General features: G+C 38.1%; 1 protein-coding gene across 4 annotated transcripts; it reads right to left on the reverse strand.

The window, feature by feature from the left end:
• Positions 1-9: 9 nt before the first annotated feature.
• AANAT (aralkylamine N-acetyltransferase) lies at positions 10-25747 on the reverse strand. 4 transcript variants are annotated; one of them, XM_058168930.1, is made up of 5 exons: positions 25501-25747; positions 9872-9934; positions 5806-6069; positions 4159-4313; positions 10-2554 (listed from the first exon to the last, which is right to left on the reverse strand). In XM_058168930.1, exons 3-5 carry the CDS (start codon positions 5960-5962, stop codon positions 2249-2251), a joined length of 618 nt encoding a protein of 205 aa, XP_058024913.1. In that variant the 5' UTR covers positions 5963-6069; positions 9872-9934; positions 25501-25747; the 3' UTR covers positions 10-2248. The 4 variants fall into 4 exon arrangements, 3 of the variants coding, with proteins under 3 accessions (XP_058024913.1, XP_058024912.1, XP_058024914.1); XM_058168929.1 differs by having other exon boundaries at positions 25144-25747; XM_058168931.1 differs by lacking the exon at positions 25501-25747 and having other exon boundaries at positions 9872-13692.
• Positions 25748-25767: the final 20 nt, after the last annotated feature.

The raw sequence follows: 25767 nt of genomic DNA on the forward strand, positions 1-25767 counted from the left end.
CATTTATTGCTGACTTGACAAGTGGTAAATGGCACACGCAATAATGTTTATTCAGTGGTAAGAACTTTAACATTTTCCTATGCACAAGGCTGACCAAGTAATGAATTAAAATGTGCAACTACTTTATAGTCATTGATTACACACAATGGGTTATAAATTTGAAATGCTAAACAGCTTCCTTGGAGCTAATCTCATTGAATTTAGCAGTGCCTACTTTTAATAGATAGGCTTATACTGCCTTAGTAAGGAGCCTTTTCCCTGTCCCACACTAATAAAAGCAAATAAACAGGTGTCTTCTCTGTTGATAAGGAAGGCAGACTGCCTAACTTCCTCCTTTGCTCAGCTTTTATTTCTACTGCAATTGTAGTTAAGTAAACCAGATTATATCAGAAAATGCCCACGTTTACATCTCATTATTGTTAAAAAATTTAAATTCAAACAATAGTACAAAGCATTCTGACCTATATTCAAAATATGGCCATTTCAACTGTGGAAACATGCCGCTCCCTGAAATTCAAAATATTTTGCAAACCTCTGACTGATTAACTTGTGTTACATTGAAAAAGAATATTTTTCCCAAGTAGTTTTCTATCATGTAGTGGCAATCATGTACTATGACTTATACAGGTAGCCCTCAACTTACAAGCACATTTGGGACTGGAATTTTCATTGTAAATTGAGTCAGAATCAGACAATTTTTACAGTGATTATTAAAGGAATCACCAAGGTAGTGTTAACTGCTGTTAAGTGCAAGTGCAGGTTGTAAGTCACTTTTCCCAAAGCCACCTTAACTTTAAACCATTGCTATATGAACAGCCTGAAGTGGAGGACTACCTGTATCATGCAAATTAGTAGCATTCCTGCTGAATAGATTGGTTAACAGATTGGCCCTTGTTTTACTCCACCGCCTAATCTCTGAAGTTCAGGCTTGTTATCAAACTCATTTTTACAGATAAAAAGTTATTACTAGTTTTCTAAAATCAACAGGATGGTGGGCAAATAGATAATGATCTGGCTCTAAATGAAAAATTTATAGACACAAATATGTCCCTTTACTCACAACTGATAGGACTGAACAATGACATACATATGTATACTGACAGCATATGCACCAAGACTTCCTTGTGTGTCCAATCATACTTGGCCAATAAAAATTCTATTCTATTCTATTCTATATATACAAAGACAAATAAAAACACACTGTACATCTATTTTTCTTCCATCCTGTGTCAAGGGGATCTTGGGTAGAATTCACTGTACATCATATGCATTAAGACACAATTAAATGATGAAGTATTTATAGGAATTCTGCTCAGAAGGAAGTCTGTCATGGCTTTATCGCTAAGGCAGCATATATTTATAAAACATGAAGTTACATACCTTTACATACCAGTATAACAAGGTATAAAATGATCTCCAGTGAACAAAGAGCAGTAACTTACAGTAAGTTTTGTATAAATACACTTAGTTACTTGAAGACTATGAAACTGAAAGTAACCAATTTTATGAATTCAAAACTCCTTGTAAATAGAGCTGTTATTAATGAATGAAACATGAATGACAAAATGCATAATTTATGACTCTGCAATACTCATAACTGTTACTACCAAATCTTAGTAGTTAGAATTGCAAACAGCTATCATGTTTTGCTGCCTTCATGGTTTAAATTTGAGAAAATAAATTACTGCATTATTCCTTATTCTATTTTACAGTCATTATGTTCACACAGTGCTCACCTAACACTTTTTTTCCACATGGTTTGCTCAATGCAAAGTGGTCTAGTTGTCACATCAAACTAAACAACAACATGCTAAAGTTCATTACAGCTTTACCCACATGTGAGAACTTCACCAGTGCAAGACACAAGAGAGAAGTCATAGGGTCTTAGCTATAATTTTTAAAGGCAGCCTTGCTTGTAATCTTTACATTCTTCTTATCCTACAATTGAATGACTGTAACAACTTACAATGCATTATCACCTGTAGATCTCTTAAGCATCATATAGTAAAGATGGCGAAACTTTCAAAGAGTTTCTATCTATCACTACTTCCTTTTCAGACTGAGTAGGTTTACTCGCTCGATACTGCTGAATCAGAAGGCTCTTATACTCATGGACAACCAAGGTCTTGCCTTTCAGCACTTCCTGGATTCATCAGACTTCAGCTCCATCTGAAGGACTGAGAATCACAGCAGATATTATTTTGTTTTCTAACCAGATAGTTGGAAATTAACAAGAAGGGGAAATATCTCAACAGCCACTATTTCTGCGCATAAATGCATGAGCCCGAATAGCGCAGTTCATCTCAATGAAATTTAATGAACCAATAGTGATCTCACAGGGGCCTAGCACTTTAAAACCACACTTAGTATAAAAGGGAATGAGAAAGTCCTCACACATCAGTGTGGCTCGACGCACATAGGGCAGAGAGCATAGGTACTGTAGGTAGCGCCACATCAAGATAGATCCTTTGCCTTGCTGGCGGAAAGTGCAATGTACTGCCAGAACATGTATGTGGACTATGGTACCATCGGGCTTGTGTAGAGTCAGTGCATCCTGCCATGAGAGAAGACAGAAGAAACAGCTTTTTAGAGATTAGTTTTTGAATCTCCTGTTAACAACTATATTCATCTCAAAATATTTGCCTTACCAGATCCTTGGGTCATTAGTCTCTCAGTGAGAATCATACAATTTATTTATTCAAACTTTTTTTGTTTTTAACTTTTGCAGAGATGAGCTATGAATTCAAGGAATCCAGTAATTTCAGACCTGGATTTTTGCATTCTCAATCTATCTTGCTTAGTTTCCATAAACTTATTGAATAAATTAAAGCTTCATTGTAGATGAGCTAGATATCTTGTGATGTCTTACACACATCCATGTGATTTCCTTGACAACAATAGAAATGTAGTTGGCTATTGTTTACTTCAATGTCTCAGTTTTGTCTACAGCTCTGGGAGTCCCTGATTCTACCCAAGTACTAATCAAGCTTGAACCTGCTTACATTTTTGTGCCCAGAAAAAATTGTCCGGAAGCTGGCCCTAATGAAACAAAGTCTACTGCATTTCAACAAACCTATTCTCCTATAGCCCATGTTGGATAATTTCAAATTATGTCAAAATTCTGTAAAGCTATTTTGATTTGATTTCTAACTAAATGTAGTCTAGTCTAATGTGATTATTGTGTTGCAATTTTATGAAAACACAGCCATCTTTCAGCGTCATAGTGTATGTCCATTAATATACATTTTGGAATGGGAGGCATGCAAGGAACAAGTCGTTCAGCAGTTTGCTCATAGGTGCAAAAGTGTGAAATACCGCTCTTCAGATTATCTGAAGTGTTTCTCCTTATTTAACAACAAAATAGTGTCTGGAAGTTTGCAAAAATGCAATTTTATATAAATAGAAGCATATTTGCACCTCTGTAGCTGTCTGGTTTGGTTCTGCAACCCAACAAGACACAGACTTTAGAGGATAATTAGAACTCCAGAAAAAAAAACTGCTAACAACCTGCCTTCCATGGAGGACCTGTGTACTGCACGAGTCAAAAAGAGGGCTGTGAAAATATTTACAGACCGCTCGCATCCTGGACAAACTCTTTCAACTCCTACCCTCAAAACGCCGCTATAGAGCACTGCACACCAGAACTAGACACAAAAACAGTTTTCTCCCCAATGTCATCACTCTGCTAAACAAATAATTCCCTCAACACTGTCAAACTATTTACTAAGTCTGCACTACTATTAATCTTCTCATCGTTCCCACCACCCATCTCCTTCCACTTATGACTGTATGACTGTAACCTTGTTGCTTGTATCCTTACGATTTATACTGATATTGTTTCCTCTATCATTAAGTGTTGTACCTTATGATTCTTGATGAATTTATCTTTTCTTTTATGTACACTAAGAGCATATGCACCAATGTGTGTCCTTGTGTGTCCAATCACACTTGGCCAATAAAAAAACTCTATTCTCTTCTATTTTCTAAGTGCACAAATGGCTGCGTACATATTTGTAAGTGCATTCATCTACCTACATATCTATTATCTCCCTTGTTGGTAATAAGAGATGCTGAATGATTTCTTTTTAAAAATTGGGTTCAGATTCCGTTCTCATTCATCTTCTCCCATATAAAATAACAAAGACATATTTGGCTTACCTGGCTGAGTCTTTCCTGGTCCCAGAGGGAGCCAATAATGAAAGCAACTAGTTGGCCTTCTTCAAATAAGCCAAGTGACAACTCAGGACATAGGTTAAGAAAATGGCGAATTTCATCCAGGTGGAGGGGGCAATCTTCTGACACTGAAATAAAGGCTTGAGGAAAGAAGAAAATGATGTTGAATTTTGTCCTGCTGATTACAGTAAGACTTAACTTCCAGAAAACTAGGAAAATATTGGCCCTGCCCAAGAAAAAAATGAAATTAGGTGACAGGATGACTCTGACAAACTCCTGAGTCTTGTAAACTGAGATTTCAATAATCTAGTCTGGTTTCTTCTTATTACAAGGTTTTTCTATGAGGGGATTTAACTGATGCCTTTCACTGCAATGTGTTTTCTTTTATCAACTACTGTATGCCAGGATTCAGTTACAGGCAGAGCTAACAGATAAGCATTCAAATGCATAAAGTAATACATTTTTGGGAACTGAGTTAATCTTTAGCCTAATTACTATTCCTGAAATTATATTTCAAATGCAAATGTGCACCACATGTATGCTGGGGCATAGTCTAAATCACACTAATGTTCAGGTTTAGTTGAAAATCCCAGACTATCTATGAAAAAATCAGTTTCATCATACATGTGTCTACCGGTCTGTCTCTAGGAAATACAAATGGGGGGTGTTTGGTAAAATATGGAACATAGATGGATTATAGAGCTGTTGCCATCTGCAAAGATTAGAACTGGGGAAATGACCCAATTGCAACTTGTAGTTGAGGAAGATGCTGTTCTGATCAGTTTCTGCTTACTTCTTAGAAAATGAACAGTTCGATTATCTTTTTGAATACAATATTATTTAACTGTATCAAATAAAATATATATAAGGCATGATGCAGTTTTTATAGGTGCACTGTTAATTTAACTATCAATATATTATGGTGGAAATTCTGATGAAAATCTGAATATACAATATTTTACTGTCACTAAGTTTTTCCAAACCTTGGCTTTTCTAATACTTCCAATTAATCTTTAGAGTGGTATTTTTTCCCTAATAATTCCTACTTATTATATTTTTCCTTTATTTGTTTTTTGGGGGGAGGGGAGCTTTCACATCTGTTGACTCCTGGATGAGCCCATTGCCATTTTCTTGGCAGCATTTTCAGAAGCAGGTTGTCATTGCTTGTTTCCTAGAGCTGAGAGAGATTGGCCCAAAGTCACCCAGCTAGTTTCTTTCTTTAACATAGAACTAGAACTCATAATCTCAGAGTTTCTGCTCTGGTGCCTTTCATCAATACACTAAACCAGTTCTCTTTTTGAATTTAGACATACTGTGTACTGTTTCGTCTTCCTACTAGCTAGTTTGCTTTGACTTCTCAGCATTTGGGAACATGGGAGATAACAATAGCATGCCATGCTTGATAGATGTATTTGGAGAAAAAGTGCAAGAAAGATGAAATTCTGCTTTTTAATTGCACTGGCTGCAGCTTACGATACTATATCATACTATTGTTTCTGTACTTTTCTTCATATCACACTCACTCACACACCAGTGTGTAACTATCTTATTCAAAAGCCCATTAATACAGTATAGTTCTTCCATATCATGAAGATATCTGTCGTAAGATTAAACACAAGAAATAGATTTTACCTTCTCTCTCAATTTCAAATACTCCAATGGCATCTTCAGGTGTGAGACACCGGAATTCGCTTGCAGGAAGAGTGTGTCGACGCTGGCTTCTAAGGCAGTTTTGTGAAGATCTAAGATAAAAGGATTTGGAAAATGGCAAAGCACTGATCACAGACATCTTCTATGTATTTCTGCCTCCTCTGTAAATGTTTCTCCTCCTCCTTTTGGGATAGCTGTTTAATTCAGCCGTTGCCTCCAGCACAGTTGGTCAGCAGATGAGAAGACCTGCAGAGATTGCAATGTTTTGTTGTTAAGAAACTGGCATGACCACTAGCTTCTGATCCTTGCTGTCATACCCATTCAGAAGCAGAATGTCTATCAAGTTCTTTATTCCTGTACAGCTCACAAAAGCAAAGTGTATCAAACATTCAAATGCTAAGGCACAGCCTAAGGCAGATGGGGGATAAAAACCAGTATGGGATACTGAGCCACCCTTTGTGGCTCTTCATAATTTGTAAATCAGATATTTTGAAGCACTCTTGTGCTGAGTTTCCTTCAACCACAAGTAAGACACAGCCTCTCTCTCTCCCCCCACCTCTCTCTCTCTCTCTCTCTCTCACACACACACACACACAGAAACCAGAGAAACATAATTATTCTAATGAGACTCCTAAGTAAGATTGAGTAAGAGTAAGTAAGATTTATCTTACAATACATGCAGCCTATTGTACATAGGTAACTTGAAGTAGAGGATGGCACACATAAAATTCAGCTTTTCCATTTTTCTCAAAGCTGCTATATTTGTTATTGATGGATGAATCATCAGGCATGCTATGTGCCTTCAATTACATAGTGAAGCATAGAGTGTGTGTGAATTATAGGTTCTTGTTCCAAGTTGATCTTTTAACTCCTGGTGTACTTGCAGGAAAGGAGGTTTAAGACCAAACTATTAGCTACTTCTGAACAAGTTAATTTTGCCTCTTCACTAGAATAATCCAAACATTTAGTCATGCTTTCTTATAATGCCGTGGAACTAAACACTATCTTAAAAGGAGCTTTTAAAAATATGTATCACTAGCCTTATTTTTTTAGATAGCTGTTTTATTTTCTTTTACAAATATTTTCTGAATATCTTCTGAACAATTAAATTTCTAATCATAGATAAACCAGCATATATTTACATATATGCATCTATATTTTCCATGTCGGATGGTCTGTGTAGTTTGAACAGATGTCTGAGGAACTATTAAATCTACAAAAATGCAATAGCCAAACCAGACTTTGGGTTTTGATGTATTCATATTGTCCATTTTAGGTAATCATTCCAGACAATGAGTCTATTTTAGGCCAAAGCTATTAGATTTTGGGCTGCAGCTTTAAAGTGATATTCACCCAGTTCAAATTCCTTCATGGACTTTTGCACAAATATGGATATGCATAGCAAAATCTAAACCTTGTGAATAACCATCAGAAGCAAAATTAGAGATGTAGAAAAAAAGAGAATACCGAAATCCTTACACTTATGCTGTTACTGATACTTGTTTAGCTGATATAGGATCTACTAGATATAGGCTAGCTCTAGTTCATGAGAACCAAAGAAAAAAACAAGCAAAATATTCATAAATGCAATACCATGTCAGAAAAAGTGGGCTGTATCATTCAATTACCAACATAACAGATTACTGTAAGTACAAAGATTTGTGCTATTTAATCCATGTGAATATCCATATAAAACTGATTTGGATGGGGCTTTATGACTACAGCTTAACACGGTGAGAACAGGGCATGCAATATGCATGTGTATGCTCTAGTCCAGGGGTGTCCAAACTTGGCCCCTTGAAGAGGGGTGGACTTCAGCTCCCAGAATTCCCCAGCCAGCATGAGCTATAAATAACAGCAAGTTTCTGGCTGGGGAATTCTGGGAGTTGAAGTCCACCACTCTTCAAGGGGCCATGTTTGGACATCCCTGCTCTAGTCTAAATACTGTTTCTAGCTATGCTGTTTCTGAATGTGGTTTCTGGTATGAAAAGGAACTGAAGGACAAAACAGGTGAGGGAAACTAGTAAATCCATTACAAAGCTAGCAATTAAACCTGAAAAGTGATCATTAAGTGGATTTCTTAAGTGGCCTCATCCCAACCAAACATCTAGGAACTAATTCTTGGCCCTTGCAATTTTATTTCTATTATTTACGTGCATGGCTCTATGTTTCAGTATAGAATCTACAAGGGTGCTCAAGAAGAACTAGCAGCAGAGATACGGTTGGCATCAAACCTGCTACAATAATATCTAAGCCTGCTTGATCTGGGTTTGAGTAAGATTTCCCCTACAATACATGCAGCTTATTGTACATTTCATGATCTGTCTACTTTCTGATCTGTGAAATAATTTGAAGTAGAGGATGGCACACATAAAATTCAGCTTCTCCATGTTTCTCAAAGCTGCTATATTTGTGGCCTGCAACAGAACACAGTAGACGGGCAGACTGTATTTATATAATATACATCCTTTTAACTTCCACAAAATATTTTTTCACAATCTGGGTAGCAGATTTAAGCATTTTTCTAAAACTTCAAACACAAAGGTTCAGTCACTTCAGTGTGAATTTATTTTACTATTGATAACAGTATTTCTAAACTTTTAGAATTTCCAAAACTAACAATTTAAAGGATTTAAATTTAGCAATAATTTATAAGCAATCTGAGTGGATTGTCTTCTACGCTGAATGTTTGTACAACTAGGTCAGTGAAATTCTTACCCAGCTTACTGATCTATAGTAGGATCTACTCATCATATCTCTGGAGGTTAATTACTATGCAGCCTCTCTGCCGTGACCCAGCAAAGTAAAAAAAAAAAAGTGCTACATGCTTTACTATGCAACATTTATAAGAAGAAACAAAAATAGAAGCACTGCTGCAACATTACATATTACAGGGTAGCATAACCCCTAACCAATGGGCCTAAATATTTTTTTTCTGTCCAAAAATAAGGGATTTGTTCAGGCTATGCCTTAATTTTTATATAATTATTTTTGAATTCAACATGTGAAACGTCATATAAATAGGCCTTTCTCACTAATAATCATTTTCCAGAGATTTTTTGCATCTGTTGACATTGGTAAATTCTAAGATGAAATTCCACCTCTGAAAAATTTAACTGTAAATTGTAGTTGTGTAGAATTAGTAATTTTGTTTTATTGGGAAACGCAAGGATATTTCTGATGGTAGATCACAATTTGGTTTCCAGAAAAGAATTCATTTTATTTTCTCCAAAGCAGAAAGCAATGATTCAGTATGATTTATTTATTAATCACTGTTTAAAGACATGTAATTTTACTATATCAATTGGTACAGAAAATTCTTTTTGTTAGTTGCAAAACTGTGGGAAACAAATTATCTTGGACCAGAAAATAGGTTGTCTGTGACATTACTTGTCTGGTCTAGAAAAACTATTGTTTAAATTCTTATCTACTTTTCGCTTTAGGCTTATCTAATATATATTAATTTATATAAGTTAACCTGACAATAAATCATTTGAAGTTATTTAAATCATACTCCAATCCTGAATTCATTTTCTTAAAAGTACCCTTTTTTCAACAGAACTTATTCTCTAAATTCTAAATAATTCTAAATCCTTGGAATCTTAGGATTTTAAGATTTAATTCCCTGCAGTTAACTATCAAGCTTCTCTCACAATAACTTGAATTTTCTTGTATACTGAATGTCCAACTACAAAAAATTATTGTGTGGTTACATGCAAGTGCTATGCAAAAAGAATGATATTTAATTTTTAACAGATTGATGTTACAATTAAAATATGCAAAATACCAGGACAGAAATACAAAGTAATATTTTCTAGGTTTGTAATATAAGCAAGGGATAGTAATGAGGAATGAATCTTACCTTCATATTATTATACTTTTCTGCTCAGATGATCTGATTACTTAACATATTACAATTTAATATTTTGTAATGAACAGATACTATCTGCTATAGGAGAAACAGTTCAAATTAACTTCTGAATAAAACTTTTCTTGACCTTGGAAATCAACTTCATCAAATTAAATTGAATTGCAGTGTCTTTCTTACCTGTGTGTTGAGTTTTCTTTTACTAGTCTATTAACTTCTCCAGAATGACACTCGGCAGAATTGCTGCTAGAAAGAAGGACAAAGAAGACTGCAGTAAATGTTAAAGGGGTCCCAGCTTTTATTTTCCAGAGACTTAGGGAACTCCAGCTTTGTTTTTTTTAGTAGCACGTGATGATTTTCTTAAAACATTTTAAACCCTCAGGAGACACAGAATTGCAAAAGAGCTTTAAGGTGACATGTCAACAAAAAGACTGAAGGAGGCTTTACTTTCTTGGCATGATTTTCTCCCAAGGGATAAAGTGTTTTAGCTTATTACTAAATACAAAGGGCATCTTACAAGCCACAGGTGAATAGTTAAGCAGGGCACATTGGCAGAGTACTGGTGGAACAAAAGCACATTGCATACACTCTTCCTGGAACTATTCATTCTCAAAGGACATCCTGCTTGAAAGTGAATGTACTCAATCAATATTACTGTAAATATAATTGCTTTCCTGGAATTGCCTTTGATCCATTAATTGCACCAACTGAATTGTTCATTATTATCACATTAACAAATAGGTTAATAACATCTCTTCTAAATATTTTTCTTGGCGTATGAAATTGTACTCATATGTCTTTAATATATTCAGTTATCTGTGATACATACACAAAATATAAACAAGCAGCAAGAAAAGTAGCGCTAAGATTAGCGTGAGAATGGAGACCATGGGAAACCACTTCATGGTGTGTGTGCATGCGAGCGCGTGTCATGATAGTCAGGTTTTTGAGTGCTCTATTGGCATCTTCTGAATGGCACAACTAATGCAACCAGCCTGCATTGTATATAGGAATATCTGCACAGAATGTGGGCTGGATCCTCTTAAGTCCAGATGGAAGATCTCACAGAAGATCTTGTGCAACTTCCAGATCAGACAGACAAGCAGGTGCTAGCCAATCAACCAGACATCGTGGTGGTAGACAAGGAGTGGTGGTGATAGATACAGCAGTGACAAGTGACAGCAATATCAGGAAGAAGGAGTAAGTATTGCAGGCAAACTCTGCCCATAGCCTGGAGTTTGATCCTGGTGGGGCTTAAGGTTGACCCAGCCTTCCATCCTTTTGAGGTCGGTAACATAAGGACCCAGATCGTTGGGGGCAATATGCTGACATTGTGAACCACCCAGAAAGTGCTGAAAAACACTATGGATGCTATATAAATCTAACTGCTATTGCTATGAGAACTTGGAGATGTATCAGGGGCTGAAGGAGAAACTCGAGAGGATGTGGATAGTAAAAGCCAAGGTGCTCTCAGGGGTAGAAGCTGTGACTCCTAAGCCGCAAGAGTGGCTCCAACAGATCCCAGGAATAAAACCAGAGCTGTCTGTCTAGAAGCCCTACTGGCTGAAGAAGCTACATTCTGTCTCTCCTGACATTCCTCCTTTAGTAAAACAACAACAATCCTTCCCATTGTGGTAGACTCCTCAGCCTTCATTGCTCTGCCCTATCCACATACAGTATGGTTTTCATGATCAGAGACTTTCAACTTCAAAAACAGGAAGACTTGGGTAGAAAGGAGCAAGAGCTGTACTATTCCTCTTATATTAGAGCAACTCTACACATGCTATGGTCCTTGGAATGATGTTTCAAGGATCAGAGACCATCACATTAGACAGTGAGATTTTTCTTCATTAAATAGGCTTTTCCACCCAAAACAACCATGTTTCCTATTACAAAGACCTTAAAGTTTGAGTTGTATGAATTCAACAGGGATCACAAGATCTATCATTTCAGAATTAAAATTAGAGGTGACTTAACAAATCCTACGGTAATTCTAAAACTCATAGGTTTGCCTTGTGGAAAATGTGCATTTAAGCACATTTCGAAAACTATTAACTCAAAATTGAAGGCTGTATTAAATATTCCATAATATTTTATCATCAATTATTTTTAATGTTCTTTTGGCAAGGATATACTAGAAAACCGTAAATGTCTTATCATACCATGTCTTATCATGCTGTCACTGATTCAAAATAATATCCCAGTGTGTAAAATTTGTGAAATATCAGACTAGTTCTCTGTAATATTTTAATCTTAATGTGTATCATGCATGGGTCTACAAGATACTGTACATACTAGAAATAGGAAACTCAGGGGCTCTGAAGCCCAATATACTCCCACAATATAACAGAGTATTTGCTTACAAATATGGGATTTCAACCTAAGGGATTTAACATTTGGAGATATTTGAATGGGAATACAACCCTAAAGATCAACACTACTAGCCCATGATACAATAATGACAATTGACAAATTGTCAAAAACAAATACTAGAGGTACTTAGAATATAATAGCTACAGAAAGAAATCACTGGTCAACACAATGTTCTTATTACAACAGTTACGATTAGTTTAGTTATATTCTGGCTGAATGCTTGACAGGTGATTACACCTAAAACCATGATTCTTGTGGAAGTTTTTAATCAGATTAATTAGGGGGGGAAAAGGACTACATTGCAAAAAAGCTCAAAAACTGGTTTGTTTTCACTGCCACTTTCCATTTTATCACCCAGCATACCAACGCAGGAATTTTATTGCCTGTGCGTGCTGGCAAAAAAGTATTCTTTTAAGTGATAAAGAGAGAAATGTCCAAGTGTCCAGAATGGAATCTCTTTCAGACTTTGAATGTACCATTACAGTGGTTAACATATTTTATAAATAAATCTAAAAATACAGATTAAAATTAAAAGGGATTGACTAGGAGAAACTCTGAAACTTTTTTAGCTATTTTCATTTGTAAACATCTTTTACCATTTAGAATGGCAAGAAGAATTACATAAATTCTGACAAATTTCAAATCAATAAATTTTAAGCAATTGGGGTATTGCTCCAAGAGGGAGACATAGGTACACAAAAAAGCTCTGTTCCTAGTTTGCTGGGTACAAGGGTATTTTTTTAAAAAAATATCTTTTTTTTTTACCAATTTATATGGTCATTCACTTGCCAGAATGACTCCAGGCAGTTAAGAAAACATTAAAAATAATAAACAAAAACAAAAACAGACTGGCATCTGGCCAAAAACCCAACCATGCCATGTGGTTCTTAAAACTTATATCCTAGCTCAAACATTTAGAGAGAAAACCTGGTTTTAATATTTTGTGAAGAAAGGCCAGGCTAGAAAGGCCATGCTAACTGAATCTTGGAGTAATTGTGGTGGGAATATCATTCAATAACAGTGGAGCTATCAAAGATCAAGTTTGATTCCTAGGTGACACTGTCTGGTACAGAGAAGGGACCTGGAGCATGTTTAACCTAGAAGAGTGTGTGGCATGGGATGATTTAACTGGAGCTAGGCAGTCCAACAAATAACTTAGTCCTATGCCATTTGGGTTTTAATTTAATATGAAGATCTGAAAAGGCGTACAACCCAACTATTATCAGAACCTTAAGATTTTTTAATCATAATTTGAATAAAATATGAATAATCTGAATAAGATTTGAGAGCCAGTTTGATCTAGAGGTTAACCACGCTAGAAAGCAGGAGACCATGAGTTCCTGCCTTACCCATGAAACTGGTGACTTTGGGATAGTCATTCTCTCTCTCAGCCCAACCCTCATCACAGGGTTGTTGTAGGGAAAATAGATAGAGGAAGGCATGTTAGATATGTTCACTGCCTTGAGTTATTTGTAAAAATATTAAAGGCAGGATACAATTAATTATTTAATTCAATCAATAACTGATTGATCTAACATCCAATTGATCTAACATCCAATATACCTGGGATGTGTAGAGTAGGCAGGGAAGTGAGTATTTGAGCAGGGGGTGGCCTCTGAAAAGTTAAATATTAATCCCAGTTTACCTACTTTAACACAGGAAGGGGCAGGTAATTAAAAAGGGACATGAACAATTTATCATAATCTGGCACATAAGAGTGTAGTTAGAGCACATAAAGGCACACAACACATGCACAAATTGTTGCTGTATGATAACTCACTCTCAAAATGGTCCAAATATGTGGTATACACATATACACATATGTGAGTGTTACCTGGAAAATTTTAAAATGCAGTAGTCTGTCTTCCTATATGAAGTAGCAATAATAAAACATAGCAGAGTTGGCATAATTAGATTTGTAGAGTAAGCATTACATAATCCTTTGACAATGCATTACAGTTTGTATGCCCATGTCTTATAAAGCAAGCACTTAGATTTGGGGAGGATTCACTGTTTTCATAGCAACAATAACATAGGGGGAGAGTCTCTGGAAAAATATCAGATTACCGTATATACTCGAGTATAAGCCGACCCGAATATAAGCCGAGGCACCTAATTTTACCACAAAAAACTGGGAAAAACTATTGACTCGAGTATAAGCCGAGGGTGGGAAATGAGGCAGCTACTGGTCAATGTAAAAAATAAAGATAGAGCCAAGTAAAATAACATGAATATTTATTTGAACGAAAAACATTTCCCTACATTTCTTGTGGGCAGAAGGTGGACCCCTATGTTTCCTTGAAAACACCTCCCAATATTTATTAGAGTGACTTCTCTCCCCAGAAGAAAGGTCTGCGCTGTTTAACAATCCCGTCAGCTAAATCCTATCGAGTCAAAGGGCCAGTCAATGGGGCTAGGATGAATTCTGGGTCACCAGGGACCCTTTTTGTGCCGTTCCCCAACCAGGGCGGGCCAAGCAGCCGCTCTTTTAGCGGCTCTGGAATGGATGTTGAGGTAACCCGAAGAGGCAGCCTCTTTTCAACTCCCCCGCCCCTTTTTTTTAAACGCGTCCTGCCGGGCGGCGACAGGGACGCGGACACCAAAAGCGGCGGCCCCGTCTTCTCCGCTTTTATTTTATTTTAGTATTCAATCGGCAGCAGAGGCTCGAGCCTTCTGGGGCGCCGGGAAAAGGAGCCGAGGAGCTGCAGCAACGTTGCAAGAGAGCCGAAAAGAGGGGTGGGGGGGGGAGAGAAGCAAAAAAGAAGAAGAAGCAGCAAGCTTTCCAGCCGACTTCGGTGTGGCGCGAGAATCCGATCCACCGCCTCCTTCCCCCGGCCGACAGGGCTGAACTGCCGCGCTGCACCACCACTTCCCAAAACAGATTTCCAGACTTGGAAGCAGCCCGCCACGAAAGGAGGAGGAGGAGGAAGCGAAGGCGAGCGCCGGCTGCTCCTGCTGCTGTTTCGCGCTCTCCGCCCCCTTCCAGCGCCTTGACGCAGAGCGAGAGAGAGCAGAGAAAGGAACCGCGCCGTCCGACCGGCTGTGTGTGTGTTTGTGGTGGGGGTCTCGTCCCAGCCACCCACCCACTCGCTCCCTTTCCTCTTCGGAGCGTGGCTGATCTTAAAGCGCTGTCGGCGGGGCCGTCGCCTCCTCCTCTTCCTCCACGCTCGCTCCTCTTGCACGCCTCAACCCCCATCCCCACCCTCTCCGCGCGTGAAGGCCCCCCCCTCCCTCTCCCAGGCGGCGGCGGCGGCGGCCCCGAGCGGAGCGCCACAGCCGGCAGCTCCGCTTCCCTCCCACCTTCCTCCTTGCTAAAGGGCCAAAGTCGGCTCCCCCGCCCCGCCGCGGGGACCCGAGCCAAGCCGGTCCCAGTCAGCGAGCGGTGAAAGCGACATGCCGAGCGCCGCTCCGCTTTCACCGTTCGGCTGGACTGCGACCGGCTTGGCTCGGGTCCGCAGTAACTCCCGCCAGGCTGTGCCGCGAAGAAACCATTTAAAAGCCCAACTTCTGAAGCACGGAGGGAGAAGAAAGAAAGCCCTGGCGGGGCTTTTAAATGGTTTCTTGGCGGCACAGCCTGGCGGAGTTACTGCGGACCCGAGCAAGCGGTCCCAGTCCAGCGAGCGGTGGCGGGCGGCGCTCGGCATGTCGCTTTCACCGTTCGGCTGGACTGCGACCGGCTTGGCTCGGGTCCGCAGTAACTCCCGCCAGGCTGTGCGCGAAGAAACCATTTAAAAGCCCAACTTCTGAAGCACGGAGGAGAAGAAAGCCCTGGCGGGCTTTTAAATGGTTTCTTCGCGGCACAGCCTGGCGGAGTTACTGCGGACCCGAGCAAGCGGTCCCAGTCAGCGAGCGGTGAAAGCGGGCGGCGCTCGGCATGTCGCTTTCACCGTTCGGCTGGACTGCGACGGCTTGGCTCGGTCCGCAGTAACTCCCGCCAGGAGTAATTGTGGTGGGAATATCATTCAATAACAGTGGAGCTATCAAAGATCAAGTTTGATTCCTAGGTGACACTGTCTGGTACAGAGAAGGGACCTGGAGCATGTTTAACCTAGAAGAGTGTGTGGCATGGGATGATTTAACTGGAGCTAGGCAGTCCAACAAATAACTTAGTCCTATGCCATTTGGGTTTTAATTTAATATGAAGATCTGAAAAGGCGTACAACCCAACTATTATCAGAACCTTAAGATTTTTTAATCATAATTTGAATAAAATATGAATAATCTGAATAAGATTTGAGAGCCAGTTTGATCTAGAGGTTAACCACGCTAGAAAGCAGGAGACCATGAGTTCCTGCCTTACCCATGAAACTGGTGACTTTGGGATAGTCATTCTCTCTCTCAGCCCAACCCTCATCACAGGGTTGTTGTAGGGAAAATAGATAGAGGAAGGCATGTTAGATATGTTCACTGCCTTGAGTTATTTGTAAAAATATTAAAGGCAGGATACAATTAATTATTTAATTCAATCAATAACTGATTGATCTAACATCCAATTGATCTAACATCCAATATACCTGGGATGTGTAGAGTAGGCAGGGAAGTGAGTATTTGAGCAGGGGGTGGCCTCTGAAAAGTTAAATATTAATCCCAGTTTACCTACTTTAACACAGGAAGGGGCAGGTAATTAAAAAGGGACATGAACAATTTATCATAATCTGGCACATAAGAGTGTAGTTAGAGCACACAAAGGCACACAACACATGCACAAATTGTTGCTGTATGATAACTCACTCTCAAAATGGTCCAAATATGTGGTATACACATATACACATATGTGAGTGTTACCTGGAAAATTTTAAAATGCAGTAGTCTGTCTTCCTATATGAAGTAGCAATAATAAAACATAGCAGAGTTGGCATAATTAGATTTGTAGAGTAAGCATTACATAATCCTTTGACAATGCATTACAGTTTGTATGCCCATGTCTTATAAAGCAAGCACTTAGATTTGGGGAGGATTCACTGTTTTCATAGCAACAATAACATAGGGGGAGAGTCTCTGGAAAAATATCAGATTAATTCCTTATAAAAGATCCTCTGGATTTAGATATAGATTCAAGCTATTCTCATGATAGAAAGTACCAGAGAACCTTCCCCAGTCAGTTTTCTTTGAAAGATAGAATACTAGAAACATTTTATACTTTTTCTAATAATATTTAGAAATATTTATGAGACTGCAGAGAGGTAAAAACAGGCTCATAGCAAACAAACAAATGGTACTGAATCACAGCACTGCTGGAGTTTCAAAATATTGCCAACCACAATTTTTTTTGTAAATTTTAAGTTTTCCCCCTGGGTCAAATTTCAACTTGAACATAGTATCTTGTAGTAATATTTGCTTTTACCTAATTGTTTTTAGTTCCTGTCTTCTGCCTTGCACTCCATGTATGGATTGAAGTATCTGTATGTAAATTTAAGAGGGCTCATACTGCCCAAAATATTTTCTGTTTTAGACTATAACTCTAAATGTGGGACTTTGAAAAGATTTTCTAATCTCTTCCAGACTGATGAGAATTAATAGCTTTTAACAAGAGATTCTCATAAATTTCTGACCAACACATGATGTGCTATTAGAGTCTATGGGACACACACACACTCCACTATATTAAAGAGAAACAAAGTTTGTGAGATATATATGTCAGATTCAAACCACCCCTGATTAATGAAGCATTCATAACTAATGTAATTCATTGTGCCTTTGGTTAAATTAATTGAACTGGGGGGGGGGTGGATAACTTTTTCAAACTAGCATAAATTGGATGGGTTTCTCATGAAATGAAACAAATATTAGATGATGTTTTATTTATATTTCAACTAAGTTTATAGGACCTTGGACCAGTCACTCATTCAGTCCTAGACAGAAGGCAATGGCAAACCATGTCCAATCTTGCCCAGAAAACTGCACGAACCTGTCCAGGCAATTGTCAGGCATCAAAACTGACTTGAAAGCATGTGCACACCCAGAAACCCAAAAGGATTACATGAAGCTCTGCTAACGTTCAAGGACAAAAATATACCAAACAAACAAAAATGAAAAACAGAGAAAATCCAAAAGGAGGGAACTATATTTATTTTACAGAACAGTGTAGATTGTAGTCCTAAAGAAAAATATTAATATCACAAGAATCAAGCCATAACACAGCTATATAAATGAAACAATGCTGAAGGTAACAATGTAATCTGGCCCATGATGAAGACTTCTAAACTGGCTCCATAGGACAGGTGACTAAAATAACTGAATTAGTTCCACATTACTATTGAAAAGGAATTGGTAAATTCCTTGAAGAGACCCATGAACCATCTCCCAAATAGAAAATTCAATTCTTTCTCACTAAATTGTATTTTGTTTAATATTACTGTATTGCCTCTGTCATGTATGACCCTCTTTACCTTTTAAACAAGAGAACTGAGTGATGAAAATAATTCTCATAGCTTTTATTTAGTGTTATATTAAATTATCTAAGAGCGCCATCTATTGGGAAAAGGACATCAAACTGAAAAGAAAATTGAAGGGGGAGGGCCTAAGGAGGCTTTTATTTTGCAACTGCTGCTTCAATCACTGTGGGGGGCGGAGAAGAAAGACCTTAATAATTGATAAAATATGCAAGTATGGAGGTTATATCTCCATAACTTCAATATTTCTTCCCAACGTTAATTCCAATTTTTCTTAGAAGAAATATAATTTAAATATGAAATGACACAACAACTGCAATGCTGCAGGACCACTCTCTAAAAGCATTCCAATTTTCTAAAGCAGATCAGTGAGAAAGCAAAGAGAGATACCACTAAATTACTATAGTACTTTATAGGCTATTAACATAGTCAGATCTTACGTATTTACTTTTCCTAAATCTCTTTACATATTAACAGAATATCAGGAGATGCAAAGCCCAGAGATACAAATAGTTTAAAACTTTTCAGCCAAGTTAAAGAAACCTGTTTTATATTCTTTTCTGCACCTTAAAAATGCTTGCCACTTCATCCAGAATCAAACCATGAAGTCTTTAGTTATTGATTTGGCATTTAGCTTCAACACATTAAGACGTGATGGAGATGCTAACATGGCAACCAAGAAAACTCCATCTGGGAGAGAGCAAAAAAACCCTGGGGATAGCCTGACACTCCCTAACCTTTTCTTTTCATTCCCTGGTTTATCAACCTTTCATTGCTGTATCTTCTGCATCATCGTATCATACAGACCACATCACTACTACCTTCAGCCTTCTCAATCACTTGCCTTCTCAGTCGTTAGATGAGACCTTTGATTAATCTGATGTGCCAAATGAAAGAGGAATACATAAATCAAATCCTATGGATCCAATCTCATTTTCAAATTGACCCATTCTCAAAATGATCCATTTTTCTCATATAAAAGCCTCCAAGCAAGGAACACCTTTCTTTCATAACGGGACTAGCCAAGAGGTTGCTGGTATGGTATTGGAAAGATTTTCAACTTTGTCTAATTCCTTTCTGATGTTAATCCACTTGAGAGGCAGCCTCACAGAACTACAAAGTTTCTATTCACAGTCTACGATGCTCAGTTGTGGTAGCGAAAGGAGTTATTCAAAGGACAGATTCATACTCTATCTTTCAGTTTTGCCATTTTTCTAGCAATCCATTAAAGTGTGTTTTTTTAAATAGAATTTTATTGGCCAAGTGTGATTGGACACACAAGGAATTTGTCTTGGTGCATATGCTCTCAGTGTACATAAAAGAAAAGATACGTTCATCAAGGTACAACATTTACAACACAAATGATGGTCAATATATCAATATAAATCATAAGGATTGCCAGCAACAAAGTTACAGTCATACAGTCATAAGTGGAAAGAGATTGGTGATGGGAACTATGAAACGATTAATAGTAGTGCATATTCAGTAAATAGTCTGACAGTGTTGATGGAATTATTTGTTTAGCAGAGTGATGGCCTTCGGGAAAAACTGTTTTTGTGTCTACTTGTTCTGGTGTGCAGTGCTCTATAGCGTCGTTTTGAGGGTAGGAGTTGAAACAGTTTATGTCCAGGATGCGAGGGATCTGCAAATATTTTCACGGCCCTCTTCTTGATTCGTGCAGTATACAGGTCCTCAATGGAAGGCAGGTTGGTAGCAATTATTTTTTCTGCAGTTCTAATTATCCTCTGAAGTCTGTGTTTTTCTTGTTGGGTTGCAGAACCGAACCAGACAGTTATAGAGGTGCAAATGACAGACTCAATAATTCCTCTGTAGAATTGGATCAGCAGCTCCTTGGGCAGTTTGAGCTTACTGAGTTGGCGCAGAAAGAACATTCTTTGTTGTCCTTTTTTAATGATGTTTTTGATGTTAGCTGTCCATTTGAGATCTTGCGATATGATAGAACCCAGAAATTTGAAGGTTTCTACTGTTGATACTGTGTTGTCAAGTATTGTGAGAGGTGGAAGTATGGAAGGGTTTCTCCTAAAGTCTACCACCATTTCTACGGTTTTGAGTGTGTTCAGTTCCAGATTGTTTTGGTTGCACCACAAGGCTAGTCGTTCGACCTCTCGTCTATATGCGGATTCGTCATTGTCTCGAATGAGACCAATCACTGTTGTGTCATCTGTTGACAGATATTGTTGCTATTGTTCTTGTTCATACATCCTCACTGAAAGAAGCACCTGATTCTTATACTACGGCAAAACAGTAACAAGGCTTTCTTATCCAGACTGATTGCTTAGACCCACCAAGAACCCACCAAGCTCCTTGCTCAACCTCACATTTTAAAGATATCTTAATTTAAAAAAAAGAAATGGGAAAATGATATATTGCAAATTTCCCCTAGGTTCTCCTGGAAAATAAAAACAGTGGATCATTGCTTGATTTGAAAATGTGACCATCTGTAGAAAGAGTAACTTTATATGGGAAGCAGCAACTTCATCAATCTTGCTTTAGTTAAAACGATTGTTTACCTGACTGGCCTGAAGTTATTTTGTGAGGACACCAATAAAGTTCCTAAAATTTCAAAAGTTACTCAGCAAACCACAATTTGTTATTTAACAAATATATGGTTCTTAGAATTTGAGAAAATGGGATAGAGGAAATCAATAAAAGCTTCCTTTTATATTTTCTAAAAGAAACCTGGAGAAAGGGTGGGAAGACGTGGTTTAAATTTATAATGGTGTGACAATATAATATTAATTTCCTTTTTAAAAATCTTTTTTATTCATAATGACTAAACAAAAAAAAACTACAATTTGTCTCACAAAAGAAGAATTCTATCTAGATTTATCAATTTATTGATGGTATAAAGCTGAATGATACCATGCTGTTATGGATTATGACATTTGTTTATTTAGAAAATTTACCTTTTCACATATGAATTCTGAATGGCTAATAACAATTAATGAGAAAAACATAACTTCTATAAATTAATGTTCTCCACTCTAATCAGAATTTAAAAGAATCGCAGCACAATTACAAAGGCCTTATAAACTCACCCAGACAAACCACACTTACACTGGATTCATCTAACATCCTGGCCATATCTTTGGGGAAAAGCAAAGTCTTCACAGCCTTTTGGAAGAGCACCTCTGGATCCGGTGGGGGATTGTTCCCTGGGGCAGGCACTGAGACAGAGAAGGCTTAACTCCTTGGACCCACAAGATGACACTATTTCATAGACAGGTACTTGCCCTGTTGGAACTGGTTGATAGGCAGAAGTCTCAGAGATAGGTAGTCCTGCAAGCAATTTGGCCCTGTGCCATGCAAGACTTAAAGATATTAAACTGTAAGATTTAAGTTGTAACTGTAAGCGTAATTGGAGCCAGTGCAGCTCATTTAACAACAATGTAACCCAGGCAAACCTTGGTGCACCCAAAATTGCACACACCACTAGGTTCTAGACCAGATGAAGCATCTAAGTATTTTTAAGGATAGTCCCATATGGAGCACATTACAGTGATTCAATCAGGAAGTGACTAAGGGATGAGCAAATGTAACCAAGGCCTCACAATTCAGGAATGTTAGAGTGGCACACAAAATGAATTTGTTCCTCCCCTCTGCAGCCACTAGCTATTCAAACAGGAAGCCTAAGTCTAGGAAGAATCCCAAATTGTGTGGGATTCAGTGGATTGCTATCTTACTGAATATTAAAAGATGAAAAATCTATAGAATCAGGAGAAGGCCCCAATCCACTGGGTCTTGGGGAGAGTGGCAGCCTGTTCTTCCTCATCCAGCCTCATATAGCCACTGGGCAAGCACTCAACAGCATTTATTTATCTAATCAAGGATAGTGATAATAATCCAGTATCTGTTGGAGAGAGACTGGCAGAACCAGGGAGGGAAATCAAGTGGGAATTAGTCTCTACTTAGTCACAAGAAGATAAAGTTCAGCCTTCCTTGAATGCCATTGAACCTTACCTAGTTTTACCCAGGTGCAGACTGTTAGTTTGAAAAGATTTCTGTGAATAAGCTTGAGCAATAAAGTAGTAAATTGGACCTGTGTGTGTGGAGCTGATTGTTTACGCTTGACAGTATCATCGGCATACTGATATCTCACTCCCAATGGTGCCAATGGATGACCTCATCCAGCAATTTCATACAAATATTAAATAGGAGTGGAAAGAGAACCAAGCCCTGAGGCACCCAACTAGAACAAGCATAGGATTAGACCCTCTCCCAGGTCAAAATGGAACCAGCACTAGAAGAAGCACAAAACAATTACTTGCTTCTAATCCCTTAGGCAAGTCCAGAAAGACACCATAACTGATGCTATTAAAAGCCATTGAGAGACCTATGAGATCAAGGATGAATTTACCACCTCACTCTGATCCACAAACACAACCAATCCCGTCTCAATACTATAACCCAGGTTGAACTCCAACTCAGGTTGTAACTTTGTTGTTTATCACCTATGTTACAAGAATCTCACCAGACTGCTTGCCTTACTCTTCTTAATTTTCACAGAACACAATTAAAAATTCTGACCTCTCCCATTACTATTTCCTTACTAATTACTTGTATGTTTGTTAGGGGTATTTTTATAAAAACTTTGGGAGTACTATTTGAGATAACTCTAGAATTTAAATACACAATAATACAGGAAAATAATAATGACTAATTGAGACAGCAAGTTCATCCATTAACAATTACAACGATTACATCACATCCCTTTAGCACAGAAAGTATTCCGTATCTCTACAGGATGAGAAGTATTCCTCATCCATATAGCTGATTATCCTGTAGAGATACAGAATACTTGTAATACAGAATTCTGTAAACATGAATGATTTCAGCTCATAATTTGAAATAACCAGCACTAGAAGGTTGAAATATTTCTGGTAAGAAAACAAATGACCACAAGATGGAGCAAGTATGTTTTCCAAGAGAAGAATTTTAAAAATAAGGATTGCCTGAATTTTTTGTGGAAACATATCTTTTCAAAAATTCCAAATTTGAGGGTGAGGTGAAAGTATTTTGCTCCTATAACTTTCCGAATTTGCGCTGGTTATAGTGTTTTAAAGGAGAAAATGTAGATAAATTTTTAAATAATTATTCATAATTGGAATAATGGATTTTTCATTTTGCAGCAAGTTCCACTAATGAGATATACAATGAGGCCAGATGGAAATGAAAGAGAGAATCACATTTGTAGCCCAGTCAGGAAAAAATTATTGAGTCTTGATATTAAGTTATATCAGTTATTCCCTAGGCCCATATTTTAAACCAGACCTAGGCATTTTATGGCCTGTAGGCTACATCTGGCCCTTAGACTGTCCCTGTCCAGTTTGCAGCACTGGCGGGAGCTGTAGTAGGGGGACGGGGAACGTCAACCCTCCATAACAATTCCAGTTTCTCACATGACACCTTGGGAAAATGATTTGCCCATTCCGGTTCTAAATTATGGCAAGCAACAGTTCTAAATTACAGGAACAAATCTGCTGCCAAGCTATTGAAAACCTATATAGATTATACATGGTACCCATGTTGTGATGGCAACTGTTATAACATACTGCAATAAATATTGAATATAAGTTAAAACATTAACCAAATAATTTTCTGAACTTCATGTAGCCTAGCAATGTGAAATCCTCTATTTCTTCTACAATGTATATTTAGAGACTTGAGAATGGTATCACAGTAGAGAATACATGAGATTTTCTAAATATGAATGTGAATTACTTGAAAATTACCCTCAATTCCTGCTACGTGTACTATATTTTTGTTTCATCTATATTTATTGAAAATGTATAATCATTACACTGGATGTCAATGTTAAGTATATATCATTATTTATAAAAACAGTTTAACCATCTTATTCACTAAGAACTCTACAGACACCAACTATTTTCACACACTAAGCTTATGGAAGCTTACGTCTTTTAATAGAGTGTTTTTGACTATTATATGTTTGTCTATAGATTAACATGGCTATTCTCCAACTACGTAAGTATAATTTTCTTGCATGTGATTGTACATATTGTGCATGCAAATCATGTATATGCCATCACGTGGCTTATGAATTTAACCCCATATTATGTTTAAACAAAATATTATTGCAATGTAATTGGTACAGTCACACAGTGTGATTTACTTTTTACAAAAATGAAGAACCAAATGTTAAATATCACTTAACTAAAAGTCTTCTTTTTCTTTACTTTTTTTCATTTTCTGGGAGTAGCACAACTACTTTATGATGCTCTTTAATTCTGTAAAAATCAGACTTCACTCTCTTACCACTATTATTTCTTTTGGCAAGAACCATTGCTTTCCACAATGATCTTATTGACTTTTCACCTCCTTCATTTCCAAGCTACTCCTTGTGCCAATTTCCCTTGACTCCTTGTGGTGTATAAATCTAAAACTGTGGTAACAATCTGATGCCCTCCAGATATTTTGGGTAACAATTTTCAAAATTATGCAATACTCTAGTTAGGATTTATGGAAACTTGAGGCCAAAACATCTAGAGGCTCCAGGCATCCTTCCCCTGACCTACATTGGCAGCGATCCCTATCCAAAAAAGTTAATAGCGAATATTACGTTTATTCAGCACGTCAAATTCTTCATTAGTGCAGAATAATGCAACGAGCTGCCTGGATTGTACAGAGAAAATAAATGATACATACCTCCAAGTCTCTAACCAGGTTTTTCCCATTGTGCTCCTTTTGCTTCTAGCACTTCCAAGTTCTCTCTCTCTCTCTCTCTCTCTCTTTCGGCTTTTTCTCGTCTCCTCTTCCATTCCTCCTTTCCCTTCAACCAACAGAAACTACGGTACTCATCATCACTTCTTCTACCATTCATTCCCCACTTCTCCAGGGGCAGAAATTGAGCGTGAAGACGAGCTGGCCGGATCTGCGAGCTGCAGGGCTGTAAATAAATCTAAAAACCGCCCCCAAGCGACTCTACGACATACAAATGTGATAAATAAAATATAAATAAATAAAACGCCCCCAAGACAACTCCCGCTCCCTCCTTTTCTTCACCTTTTTTCCTCCCGCTGGGGACGGTTTCTTCTCGGCGCCTTCCGTCCCACCTGCCAGTCTCCTTTTGGGGGGATCAGGCAGCCAGGCTGTTTCGAGGCGGGGACCCGGCCGCCCCCTTTCTTCCCTCGCGGCTGCTCCTTGAGCTTTCTTCCTCCTTTTCTCCCCCACCCCCAACGGCTCCATTTCTTCTCGCCCTTCGCTCGTCTTCCCTAAGCCGACTTGCTCGCCTTTCAGCTGACTCAGCCTAGCCGGGAACTCCGCCCCCGC

The sequence above is a fragment of the Ahaetulla prasina genome, chromosome 2 (genome assembly GCF_028640845.1).
Source record: "Ahaetulla prasina isolate Xishuangbanna chromosome 2, ASM2864084v1, whole genome shotgun sequence".
Lineage (NCBI taxonomy): Eukaryota > Metazoa > Chordata > Lepidosauria > Squamata > Colubridae > Ahaetulla > Ahaetulla prasina.

What these genes read in the sequence shown, in the direction of transcription:
- AANAT (XM_058168930.1), bottom strand. Translation starts at nt 5,962, where the DNA reads ATGTCTGTGATCAGTGCTTTGCCATTTTCCAAATCCTTTTATCTTAGA. An exon ending in ATTTGAAATTGAGAGAGAAG is followed by an intron (nt 4,314 to 5,805) that starts GTAAAATCTATT and finishes TCTTTCCTCAAG; the next exon opens with CCTTTATTTCAGTGTCAGAA. An exon ending in ACCAGGAAAGACTCAGCCAG is followed by an intron (nt 2,555 to 4,158) that starts GTAAGCCAAATA and finishes CTCTCATGGCAG; the next exon opens with GATGCACTGACTCTACACAA.